The following is an 11,656-nucleotide window of genomic DNA, read 5'->3' as shown; positions in this document are numbered from 1 at the left end:
CTTTCTTTTTCTTTCTTTCTTTTTCTTTCTTTCTTTTTCTTTCTTTCCTTCTTTCCTCCCTCAAGAAAAGGCTTTCTTAAAACGTTTAAACTGTGTCCTGGTGTGTCATTGTGAAGAACCGAGAAGATGGGGGTTGGTCTCTTCTCCCAGGTAACAAGTGAGAGGAACAGAGGAAATGGCCTCAGGTTGTGCCAAGGGAAGTTTAGATTAGATACTGGAAAAAAAATTCTTCATTTGAAAGGTTGGTCAGGCATTGGAATAGGCTGCCCAGGGAAGTGATGGGATCACCATCCCTGGAAGTTCTCAAAAGACATGTGGGTGTGACACTATGGTTTACTGGTGGACTTGTCAGTGCTGGGTTAACAGTTCAACTCCATGATCTTAGAGAGATTTTCCAACCTTTATGATTCTATGTGGATCTTATTTTATAGCTAGGCAGCTGGCTCTAGCTATTTTTTTGGCTCTTAATCTAGCTATTCTTTTAAATACCTTTTCCTTGTTAATGATAGGAAGTTTTAAATTTAACCTCTTCTGCTGTGCATGAAGATTTTTGTTCCTGATAGCACTGGAGACTCTCATGAGTTCCTGCATTTCTTAATGAGCCTTCACTCAGTGGTGCCTGTTTGATGGGATGATGTTATCCTCCTCTAGACCAATCCATTCTGCTTTTGCCAGTTTTGCATGGATGCCATGCTTAGTAAAGTAAGAATCAACTTCCCTGTAAGTCTTCAGTAGTTTTGTGAGGAAGTTCAACAGGGATTAAATGTTTAATTGTAGATCACTTATTATTCAACTGCCAGTGAAGATTGGTTTTAACCAGCCATCCAGAGGAATTAAAGACATCAAAATACATCAGAGAGATAGCTTTGGTACATGTGTTTGTCTCATGAGGGTAACTTTTTGGTCCAGGCTAAAGTTTAACCTTGCTAGGATTGACGTTAGTTGAGCTTCTCTAATGTCCTGGGTGGTGAGTCTCAGTCAGGGAAATCTGATGAACCTCCCTAGAAAGGGCATAGTCTCTTCTCTTTTTGTAACTGGTATATGACCACTGTCCGATGCTGACTGTGGCTGTGGAACATTCAGCCTGGCTCTGTGCTTGCTTCCCATCTAGAAGCTTGACATTTTCTGACCTGTAGTTTTAGAAAATCTCAGCCTGGTTAGTGTGACTGTATGGGAAGCAGATGTCTGACAGTAGCAAAATTGTGTTTGGTATGTGTTCCCACTGTAGCAGATGAAAGCAGTGCAGGATCCCATATCCCTTGACTCAGATCTTCCACCAGTTCATAATGCAATATTTCCTAGTTATATCTCATATGCAAACATAGTACTGGAGTATTATTGCTCTGATTCACTTTTGCTTGCAGTATGGTTAGTGAGTCAAGTTTGTACACCTCTGAGAGATTAAGATTGGAAAAGAAAGCACCCCTGCAATTGCTGAGCACTACTTGTATGTGTGCTTACCTTAATCTTAGAAAGTAATTTTCTCATCTAGCTTTCATAAAGCAGCCTAGCTATGGTGGTAATAATTAGGGAGTATAGGTGGTAGGCACTTCTCCGGAATGCCTGAGCTCATGTGTTTATTTTTGGAAGTCAAAAAAAATCTGGGAGAATTTTACGTTGAGAAGCCCCAAGGTGGGGAAATGCATTTTTAGCTCTAGGGTTATGACTGGTGTTAATGGTTGGGTGTGGTGGGGATGGTGGGGTTCCCAGATTAGTATGTTTGCATAGCTGGGTTTTTTTGAATGTGTCAAGGGGAACCAGGGTGAAGACTGAAAACTTCTTTTTTAAGGAATGTGGTTATAATTGAAAGCAAATACACTCTTAATAGTCATCTTCAGGCACAGAGAACTGCTTTCTAATTATGCTGATTATAATTGCTGAAAATATTCATAGAAACTGGTTTTAAAGCTCACAAGAAGTATTCATCTCTCTGCATAGGAAGCAAGAAAAGCACCTTGTCTTCTGCAGTGATAGGTTGCTGTGAGAAAAATAGTGGAAGCTGAACTCTGTGCCCTGCGCTGTAATTTCCAGGGTTTCCACAGATCAGTAGTGTAAAACACCGTGAGTGTTTGGAGTGAGCACAGCCAGAGTTTGTACATGACCACCACCCAGGCCCTGTGTCACGCTGCCTTTGGGTATAAGCTGGCTTGCTCTGCTCCTGCTTCACCAATTGGAATTAGCAGAAATAAAATTGTTTCACACAAATGTGAAGCAAGCAAAAGGCATGACAGCTGATTTCCAGGGTGATGGTCTTTGTGCAGCTTCATAGATGCCCCAATGGGCTATCGCAGTGTGCGCAAATGTTGAGCCTATCATAGCTTTCTGGATAGCCAGAATGCTAAAGAAAATCCCTTGGGGCTATTTCTATGGGATTTATTGACTGTTCTGTTGTAGTGCAGACTGATTCCTGCACAGACTGAGACACTGTTTTGTAGACGTTGTACCCTGAGATAAATTTATTCGTTCATCCATTATGTGGCCTGTATATGGGATCAGACATGTACAATGGACCCTGGTAGCAGCAGCTCAAGCCTTAATGAATTGAATGTCTGTCTTTTGAGTTTCACAACAGCAGCTTGCTTACTACCTACTCTGTTAAAAGGATTACCTAACCATTGCACAATCACTATGGAGACCAGATGGTCTTTTTGCCTGTTTCTTTAGACAAATTGTGTTTAGTGTTTCCTTATGAATAGATATAAGCCCTTCAAAGCCCCCTTGTTGAATGTACTTTCTGCTCCCAGATGAAGAATTCTGAACATAAACTCATTGCTTGTTTGTGGTCTGTGCCTCTTAGATATAGGAATGCAGTTTTGCTGGGTGTTCGCAATTTGTTCAGCAGCTTGGAGCTTAGGAAGTTTGTGTGTTTTCTTCTGTTAACTTGAATCAATAGTCTTTTGTTCAATCAAAGTTGTATATGACACTTTAAAAACTATTTACATAAAGGAGTGCACTTAGCAGCACAGGCAAATCAATCCTGCAAGGCAAGCGTGTCATAAATAGCAACCTTCCAAATTGTTGGAGAGAATAAGCAAATTAAACAGATTTTTTTGAGTGTAAAATGAAAGTTCTGAGGCTGATCTGTTTTATCAAATATCTTCGTGATAACAGCCGTGAATTTATCTTCATAAGTGTGTGGCATCTCTATCATGATATTCTTTTCTAAGTAATTTATTTGCTAATCTTTTTCTAGGCTTGCTGTTAAGACTGTTTTTGGTTCTAGTTTGCAACTTTTACCTTTGTTTTTGGTAAGGTTAGCAAAATACCTAGGTTACCAGTGAATTAATTTAAATATCTTCAAGGTTCTTATACAGTGAATAGCCACAAAAAGAGCAAAATCCAGCATGTTCAAATCAAGTAGGTACTCAATTGAAAATGATGAAGAGTAGCCACGGAATTTAGGAAGAAAAGAATAATTTTGGTTGTAGTGTATTAAGAATGGTTTCTAGCTGTAATGCATTTTCCAAAACTGAGTCTAAGATGTTGTGCAACTTCTTTCCTGCTAATGTTTCAATCCCTACACTGCTGGTGTGTTCTGTGATCCAGCTTTGGTTCTTTTGCTGTGAGTTGCAGCCTTTGTGTGCCAAGTAAAGAGCCAATTCTTTCAGAGTGTTAGGAAGAACTTGGGTCTTGTTACCTTTGAGTGTGTGCAATGCTTGGTGCTGCCTTTTTCTTATTTTACTGGCAGATTTACTTAAAATCAGAAGAAACCTAAAGAGGGAGGTTGCTGGGTGACTGCTGGAGTGAATTGCATGGTGGCCTTTTGCTGCAAAAGTCATAGTTGGAATCCAGGCATGGGGAAGGATAAACAGATGCTGTAGGACATTGCTCTGATCAGTTTGGTCCACATTGTAATGGATCACTGCGCAATCCTGCCAACTGCAATTGGTCTTCCAAAACGAAAACTGGAGGGGGCTCAAAGTTTATCGTTACTTGTCAGTGAGAGGGGAGAAAGACAGAATTAGAAAATAAGACACTTAGTGACTTATTTGTACTAATTCAATTCCAATTGTTAAAGTATGTTTATAAAAATGTGTATCTTAAGTCCAGGAGTCCCCTTCACCAGCCTTCTCCGTTTGTAAACTCTGATTTTTTTTCTTATTCATTTTGCTTACAGTTGGAATAAAATGTAAGTTCTATTTGACTGAAAACTTTTTTTTTGTCTGTTTGGTGTTTTCTAGGAAGGCTGCATGCAACTCATCCTGGGTTTGGCAAGCGTAGTAACTGGCCACGTAGACAATGCAGAGCATGCTAACTGCTAACCGTGCCCATGTTTGAGTGATCATACAGGTTTGCTCTTTGTTTTATACTATATTTTTAATCTGTAAGTGCTCAGGGCTAGAAGTAGGGATGTCAAAACATATACAAACCCTAGAAGATAAGAAGACTGTGCTTTCCCTGTGGCTTACTTTGATGAAATTTTAGTGACGTGACAGTGTGTTCTCCTGCGGGTGATAGTCTGAGATCCAATGTGTAAAGCAGCATAGTGCCAATGGAAAAAGTACATTAATGTTGTTTCTGTAAATTGTGAACAGTGGAGATTCACTCCGAGTAACAAAAGGAACAGAACAATTTTTTTACTTTAGGGTGCACTTCATGTAGGTTTGAAATCTTCAGTCACCTCACTGGGGCAATGTAACTGCTCCACTGTGTGCCATTCACTGTGAATTCTGTGAAAAGCTGAAGAGCATTTTACTAAGTGAACTATCGAAGTGCACTGTGCTCAATGAACATAATGCAGTTTTGTGCTGTAGTGGAAGATGAGGCTATTTGCTAACTGAGTTATTTTTTGTTTGATTTTTGGCATTTTTTTTCCTTTCTCCTAGATTAACTCCATTTAAACACAAAGCTGGGGTTTAGTGAACATTTTGTTGAGGCAACACTTGGTTGCACAGAAATCAGTCAAGCTGAAACTGCAATGGGCTTTCCTCCTAGCAGAAGGGATTTCTCTGAAAGTACAGTTCACTCTACATCTAAGTTATTATTATCTTGCTGTCTCCCTTTCATTATGCCGTTGTTCTTGGGAGCCAGAGATTTTGTAAGTTATAAGAATGTTGCCAAGTGTGTGGGTGGAGAAAGGTGTTGACATGATTTCAATGGAGTTAGATTCCAGCATTATAACAGCAGGGTAATGAACCATACAGAGAATAGACTTTCCTAGGCTGCCCTTAAAATAAGTTCAGTTATGAATTTAATGTTGTAAATGGCTATTTAATGGCTTTTTTTGAAACAATTGTTTCATATCATTTTTTAAATAGATGTTTTCCTGTGTAAAGGGTAAAAATGGTCTGTTATTTTTTGCTCTGTCTTCTAGCCATTGTTTCTAATGAAACTCTTCTTAGTTTAGTGGAAAATGGGGAATTCAGAAAGCCAATACAGTCTTCAGGGATCAAAAAGTCATGCTGCTGCTACAGCTGGTGCCAAGCAGAAGCCTTGCTCTCTGAAAATTCGCAGCATTCATGCTAAAGATGAAAAGTCTTGCTCTGTGCATGGATGGGGACATACCAGCAGTGGCTCAAACTACAAATCAAGGTCCCTTGCCAGAAGCTGCCTTTCACACTTCAAGAGTAGTCAGCCTTATTCATCCAGACTTAGTGACACTGTGATGAAGGTCCCCAAAAGCAATGCCCATGCCAAACACAGGACAAATGCCTCAGGGGACTACTGCCAAGGAAATAATGCAATGTTTTTGCCGGAGAATGGTTTCCACTATATTGGCCTTCAAGCTGGAAGTAATCATGCTGCCTCTCGAGAATGCAATGGCCACATTTTAAATTGCTATGGAAAGAATGAGAGTCTTGCATCAACCTCCCCATCAGAGGACAGAAAGAGTCCAAAAGTTCTCATTAAAACACTGGGGAAGCTGGATGGGTGCCTGAGGGTCGAGTTCCATAACAGCAACAACAGCAAGGTACCGATAGAGGAGTCCAGTGGACCAGTGCAGTTGCTGAGGTATTCACCTGCCTTGGAATCTAAGCCAAATAACCTGCTGGATGTCAGGAGGAACTCCAGTGCAGACTGTTCTTCAAGCCATCGTCTGTCACCTACTGATTCAAGGCTTCGATCTAGTAAAGGAAGCTCCCTCAGCTCCGAGTCTTCATGGTATGACTCCCTCTGGGGAAATGCTGGGGACATTAATGAGCTGGATGGTTCATATTTGACCAGGAGCACTCCGGATACAAGCATTCGTACCAGTTTCCCAGCAAGCGAAAACAAGAAGTCCTTCAACCAAAGTTCATCTCTTTCCTCACTTCGAGATCTCTATAAGGATACAAATTTGGAAAGCACTCCTCCACCTGGGATCAGGCTGTCTGATGAGTATATTGGCACTCCTGGTAGCCTAAGCAACCGTGTCTCATTTGCCTCAGACATTGATGTTCCCTCCAGGGTAGAGCAGGGAAGTCCTGCACGTTACACCTCCTACACACTCCCATGCAGGAAGTCTAAGCCTCTCAGTGAAGATGCCTCCAAGAAGGATACATTAAAAAACCGAATGCGACGCATCAGTGACTGGACAGGAAGTCTGTCAAGGAAGAAAAGGAAGCTGCAGGTATGTACAAACCCCAGCCTAAGTGTCTGAAAATTAGTTTGTAGATTCCTCTTATAAGAATAGTGATTGCATCATGTTTGTCTTTCTTGCGGGATAATAACTTGCTTATCTCTTTTAGTACTTTGCGGAATTCTGAAAAGTACTGCATCCCTGGTGCTATCTGAAATGTCAACGGCAAGAAAAGACATATGTTTGTGTGTGCAATTTTCCCTTCTTAAGTTAACTCCAATCTTTGCAGCCTAATGTCTCAGTGAATTTGCTTTTGAAATCATTGCATTACTTAAAAAGTGACTTGGGAGTTTTTAAGACTTGTTTTTGTTTCAACTATGAAAATATAACACTATATATATGTGCTATGAATCAGCATACATTGTCTAAAGAGTACGGAAGGAGCAGTAGAAGGAGGACATTGAAACTATCTTTGCAGATATTCTTAGTGTTACTGGCTTCACCACTCGCTGTGATTTCACTATTGGTCTGTCTCTAGCAAGGCAAGCAACTGTATTGACTAGAGCTGCTGGTTCTGCCTCCACCTCCTCTGAAGACATTGCATGGAGCAACCTCCTCCTCCATGTGTGTCAGCTTAGTTAGCCACATGGAAAAGCTTGAGTTGCCATCTGGCTCACTGGGAGATGGTGGTGTGAAGAAGGAGATGGGAAGAGGGCAAGAGGGAGGGAAAGGATGTTTCCTAGAAGAATTTAAGACTAATCCCATTAATAGGACTTTAGAATGCCTCTGGTCAAGAATGAAATTCTCATCTCTAGCTGTAGGCCCCACAGTTGGGCTCTTTAAATACCAGACTGTGCCTGGACTCTGCACATGAGTTTGCAAGATGAAATGGAGGGCAGAGACGTATTTTGGTTTTGATATGGATTTTTTTTGTTTGTTTGTTTATTTTATTTACTCTCCCCTAGTGTTTCTCATACAGGAACAGTGACTGTGCTTCCGTAAATGAAGGGTGCTCCCTTTCAGCAACACTGAGGAGGTTCTGACCACTTCAGAAGTTAGCAGAGAGTGAAGGGAACACCCACTTCTTCAACTTAGACAGCAACTAAGCAGTAAATCATAATACATGCTTTATGTGGCATGTAGAGCAAACACTGTCTCCTGTGCTGAAAATTCAGACAAATATTGTGCTTAGCAAGCATCTGTCATTGCAATGTAAAACTCTATCAGACTCTTAGGCTCAGAAATGAGGTTTGCCAATGTGGATCCTAGGTAGCAGCTACAGAACTGGGAAGTGAAAATGAAAGCTGTTTATTTGGTTCACTTCTTTTGTGAGTTGCTCCTCATGTGTTTTATCAGATGCTATCTTTTCACCTTCTTACTCAGCTGTGAAAGAGAAGGCAGAAAAAACTGGAATCACGGAGGAGCCTCAGTGCTGTGTTCCAGGATTCTTCACTGGTTTCAACATCTCTAGCTGTTCTGGATTTTACTGCCAGGCTTTACATATGATTTCTGCATCCCAGACCTTTGCCGTGTATTACTTAGTTATGACATTTTCAGAATGGTATTTGTGGTGTGCGATTCATAACTGTTTTGAATTCTCTGTGCAGTGAACTGGCTTCAGACACAGCAAGGAAGTTTGGCTGGCGAGATTACATCAAGCTTGAATCAGATTCTGGTAGAGGGAGAACAGCCCTAGCTCTAAAAATGGTGGTTTCTTAGAAAAAGGCATAGGAAACGGTTAGTCACTGATTTTAATCAGACAAATATCCAGCAACAGGAAGGACAAGAGGGAAGTAGTGAATGTTTATAGTTTTGCAGTTCCTTGTGAGGCTTGGTCAGTTCCTTTCCATCTTGCATGCTTTGAGTAAACTGCTGTCTCTTCAGGGGTTTGCTGTGTTGTAGTTTGGTAGTGATGATACTCTCACTAGGCCCTTTGGCTTAAAAATGCAGAAATATCATGAGTGGTTATGATCTGTTAGATGGTTAGTCCTGTTTGCAGGACTGTTCATCTCAGCAACTGTAGCCTCTGTGCCTTGCTTTGAACATTGTGTCCCTTCATCGTTACATTACTAAGAACTGAATATGAGTCACTTGGGCTGAACGTAGGTGAAAGCTGGAGTATTTCCCTATAAGTGGGCTTAAGTGGTGGTGCTGGCTGGGTGGATAGTCCCTTCAGCTGCCCCAGTGAAAACAAGTCAGCCAAGCTGCCTGCTTCATGGGGATGCAGGACCAGGAAGCACAGGTTTGGGATATTGAGGCCAGACCCTTGACTCTAGAAAATCAGTGGAATTTAATCCTCTTTGTGAATGAATTGCAGCTTAAACACAGGTAGACTTTTCCCCATCTTGAAGGCTCTTACGAACCCTCTTACTCTGATGCTTGCTAACTGGCAGAGTAATTGTAGTCCCAGTCAGTTTTTTCTGATGTCAGTATTGCCTGTGACATGAGTTATTTTTCCCTATTAATTAATCTGTTGCAATTTATTTAAAGGGAGAAATGATATCTTTATTTGGCCCAAATTTAGGGGGCTATGCAGACTCTCCTTGGTCTCCTGTGTTAAGATAGAAAGTCTGTTTCCTTTTCCTTCTGGCACCCTTCCTCTGCACCTGTTTTAAATCATCCATAAACAGATTTGCGTATGGGATATTCCAGAGGAGTCCTTGGCTGTGACCTATCCGCTTACTTGAATGTTTCCTTATGTCCGACTTGATCTGATATATCCTGGAATTCATAGGATCATAGAATCAAACGGGTTGGAAAAGACCTCCAAGATCAACAAGCCCCACCCTTGATCCAACACCGCCGTGGTTACTAGACCATGGCACTAAGTGCCATGTCCAGTCCCATTTTAAAAACCTGCAGGTACAGTGAGTCCACTACTACCCTGGGCAGCCCATTCGAATGCCTGATTACCCTCTCTGTAAAAAATTTCTTCCTAATATCCAGCCTAAACCTCCCCTGGCACAGCTCAAGACCATACCCTCTTGTCCTACTGCTGATTGCCTGGGAGAAGAGACCAACCCCCACCTGGCTACAACCTCCTTTCAGGTAGTTGTAGGGAGTGATGAGGTCTCCCCTGAGCCTCCTCTTCTCCAGACTAAACAACCCCAGATCCCTCAACCTCTCCTCACTGGACTTGTACTTGAGTCCCTTCACCAGCCTTGTTGCTCTTCTCTGGACCTGTTCCAGCACCTCAATATCCTTCCTGAACTGAGGGGCCCAGAACTGGACACAGTACTCCAGGTGTGACCTTACCACCGCTGAGTACAGGGACAGAATCACTTCCCTTTGAGCTTGCCTTTCTAATAATGGTCTTGCATAAAGACTTGCAGTTCATTCTGTTCCATAACCCAGGTTTTATTGCATGAAGGTGTCCTAAAGTGTTCCCTCAATGCATAATGGATACTCTACTGAAGAGCATGTCCTGGTTTAGTTTAATCCATGCTGAAGTGGCATTGGGATGATGCTATATCACAATACACTATGTGTGAGCTGCAAGGTGTATGTGATGCATGTGAGACTTGTGGACAGAATTTAGGCAGACTTGCTACACAGTCAGATACTGCTATAGGTGGTGGTGTAAACTCAGTATGTAACTCTATAACATGGAGAAAATTAGCAAATTCTGTGTAAAATGGAAGTCCAGCCACCAGAAACAGCTACTGAAGAAAGTTCTTCAATGAACTCAAATAGCCTCTTTATAGGAGTCATATCTGAAATTTTATGACTTTATAAGCCAGAACCCTTAAGTGGTATAAAGAGAATGTAAAAGAAAAACACATTGAGTCAACCTCTTTATTTGACTTGAAAACTGGTATTAGATTCTCCTTTTAGCTTGGATCCTAATAAATGTAGCAGGCTGCATTGTTTCCTATGCTGTTCTTTACAGATAATTATTACGTGCGTCACTTTGTCTAATTGGTATCTTAGCCCCTTTAACTTTTGTATTATCTATAACTATTCCAGAGTATATCTCAAACATTGAGAGATCTCCTTAAATACAGCTAAACAGAAACAGTGGTGGTTTTCTATCATCACTAGATGCAACAGAGGGAAAATGGGCAAAAAGTTGCCTGACAGGAAAACCACCAGGAGCAGCAACTTGGGTCAAACCTTTTCAGTGGTGACAGATACTGCTACAGTGACAACCTCCCCAAGAACCCACAGAGACTGCCTGAGTGCCAATTCAGTTCTTTAAGAAAAGTAAAATACAAGTGATGTTGTCATGGTGAAGTGGATTCGTTTTGGATCCTTTGTCCATTTACTCTACTCTGGTACTTCCTCATTTCTACACTTTCTGTGTGTGTGGAGAAAACATAGGCTGTGGATAGTGGCTGTTCATGGGCAGGTTGTATCCCACGCTTTTCATTAATGTTTGTTGTTCCAGCGGTGGGTCTTCACAGCAGACACCTTCTTATGTATGTGTCTTCTGTTGTTTCTCTTACTGGTGCTTTGGGACTGAAAGAAATACATATTCTTAATAAGCTGCATGCTAATGTTTTCTAGGGGACAGTAGCATTTCCTGGAGAATAGTCAAACAATTAAAATGCAGGAATTTGGCACACATAGTACAGTGACAGTAGTTAAAACAAGGGTGGAGAAAGCTGTCAGTTTCTGACTGAACTGCAGATGGCCAGTGCAGTTGTATAATCCATGTTCTACAGTCACTTTGTGACATTAACGCATTACATGCAGGGTTATTTCCTGGTTTGCCACTCCCTGTGTCTATTTTCCTCCCTTTGCTATATAAAAAACAGCTAAACCATTGATGTTTAGAGAGTTACTCCTGGAGAACACTGGTTAGCACTCTGAAATAAGATTTGAGGAAGATACTCCATTATCAGGAGAACTGGATCCTCATCACCAGACAGTGATCTGAAAAGCCAGACTTGAAATTCAATGCACTGTAAGGCAACATGAGTTTCAGTTCAAACTGGCTTTTGTGAGGCCACAGCTAGCAGTGTCCTGCTGCTTTAGAAGCAGCTTGTCTGGCATTGCTTGGGAGGGCGTGCAGTCCCACTGTTGTTCTTGGCTGTGTGCTGGAGGTCCTGATGCTATCAAAACACAGCACAGCTTTTCCGCTTCAGTTTTGAAGAACATCAAGTAAGAAGCAAAAGAACAAAAAAGTAGTTGCTTTCAAAGCTGCTGGTGAGAACA

The 11,656-nt window shown here is 41.5% G+C and overlaps 1 protein-coding gene across 9 annotated transcripts in view; it reads left to right on the top strand.

Moving 5' to 3' along the window:
* The window catches only part of TIAM2 (T cell lymphoma invasion and metastasis 2), a 188,006-nt gene that overhangs the window by 92,015 nt on the left and 84,335 nt on the right, over positions 1-11,656 (top strand). For 8 of the 9 annotated variants that reach the window (XM_027631056.1, XM_027631065.1, XM_027631097.1 and 5 more), the window contains 2 exons: positions 4,182-4,290; positions 5,348-6,550. In XM_027631056.1, coding sequence (XP_027486857.1) covers positions 5,354-6,550 — 1,197 coding nt within the window. In that variant the 5' untranslated portion in view covers positions 4,182-4,290; positions 5,348-5,353. Of the gene's footprint in view, positions 1-4,181; positions 4,291-5,314; positions 6,551-11,656 lie in introns of all 9 variants that reach the window. The other variant, XM_027631039.1, reaches the window with a different exon arrangement.

This window comes from Corapipo altera, unplaced genomic scaffold, assembly GCF_003945725.1.
Source record: "Corapipo altera isolate COAL_440 unplaced genomic scaffold, ASM394572v1 2b, whole genome shotgun sequence".
NCBI classification, from domain to species: Eukaryota; Metazoa; Chordata; class Aves; order Passeriformes; family Pipridae; genus Corapipo; species Corapipo altera.
The sequence above is the reverse complement of the archived record's forward strand: the minus strand, read 5'-3'. Positions and strand labels throughout refer to the sequence as shown.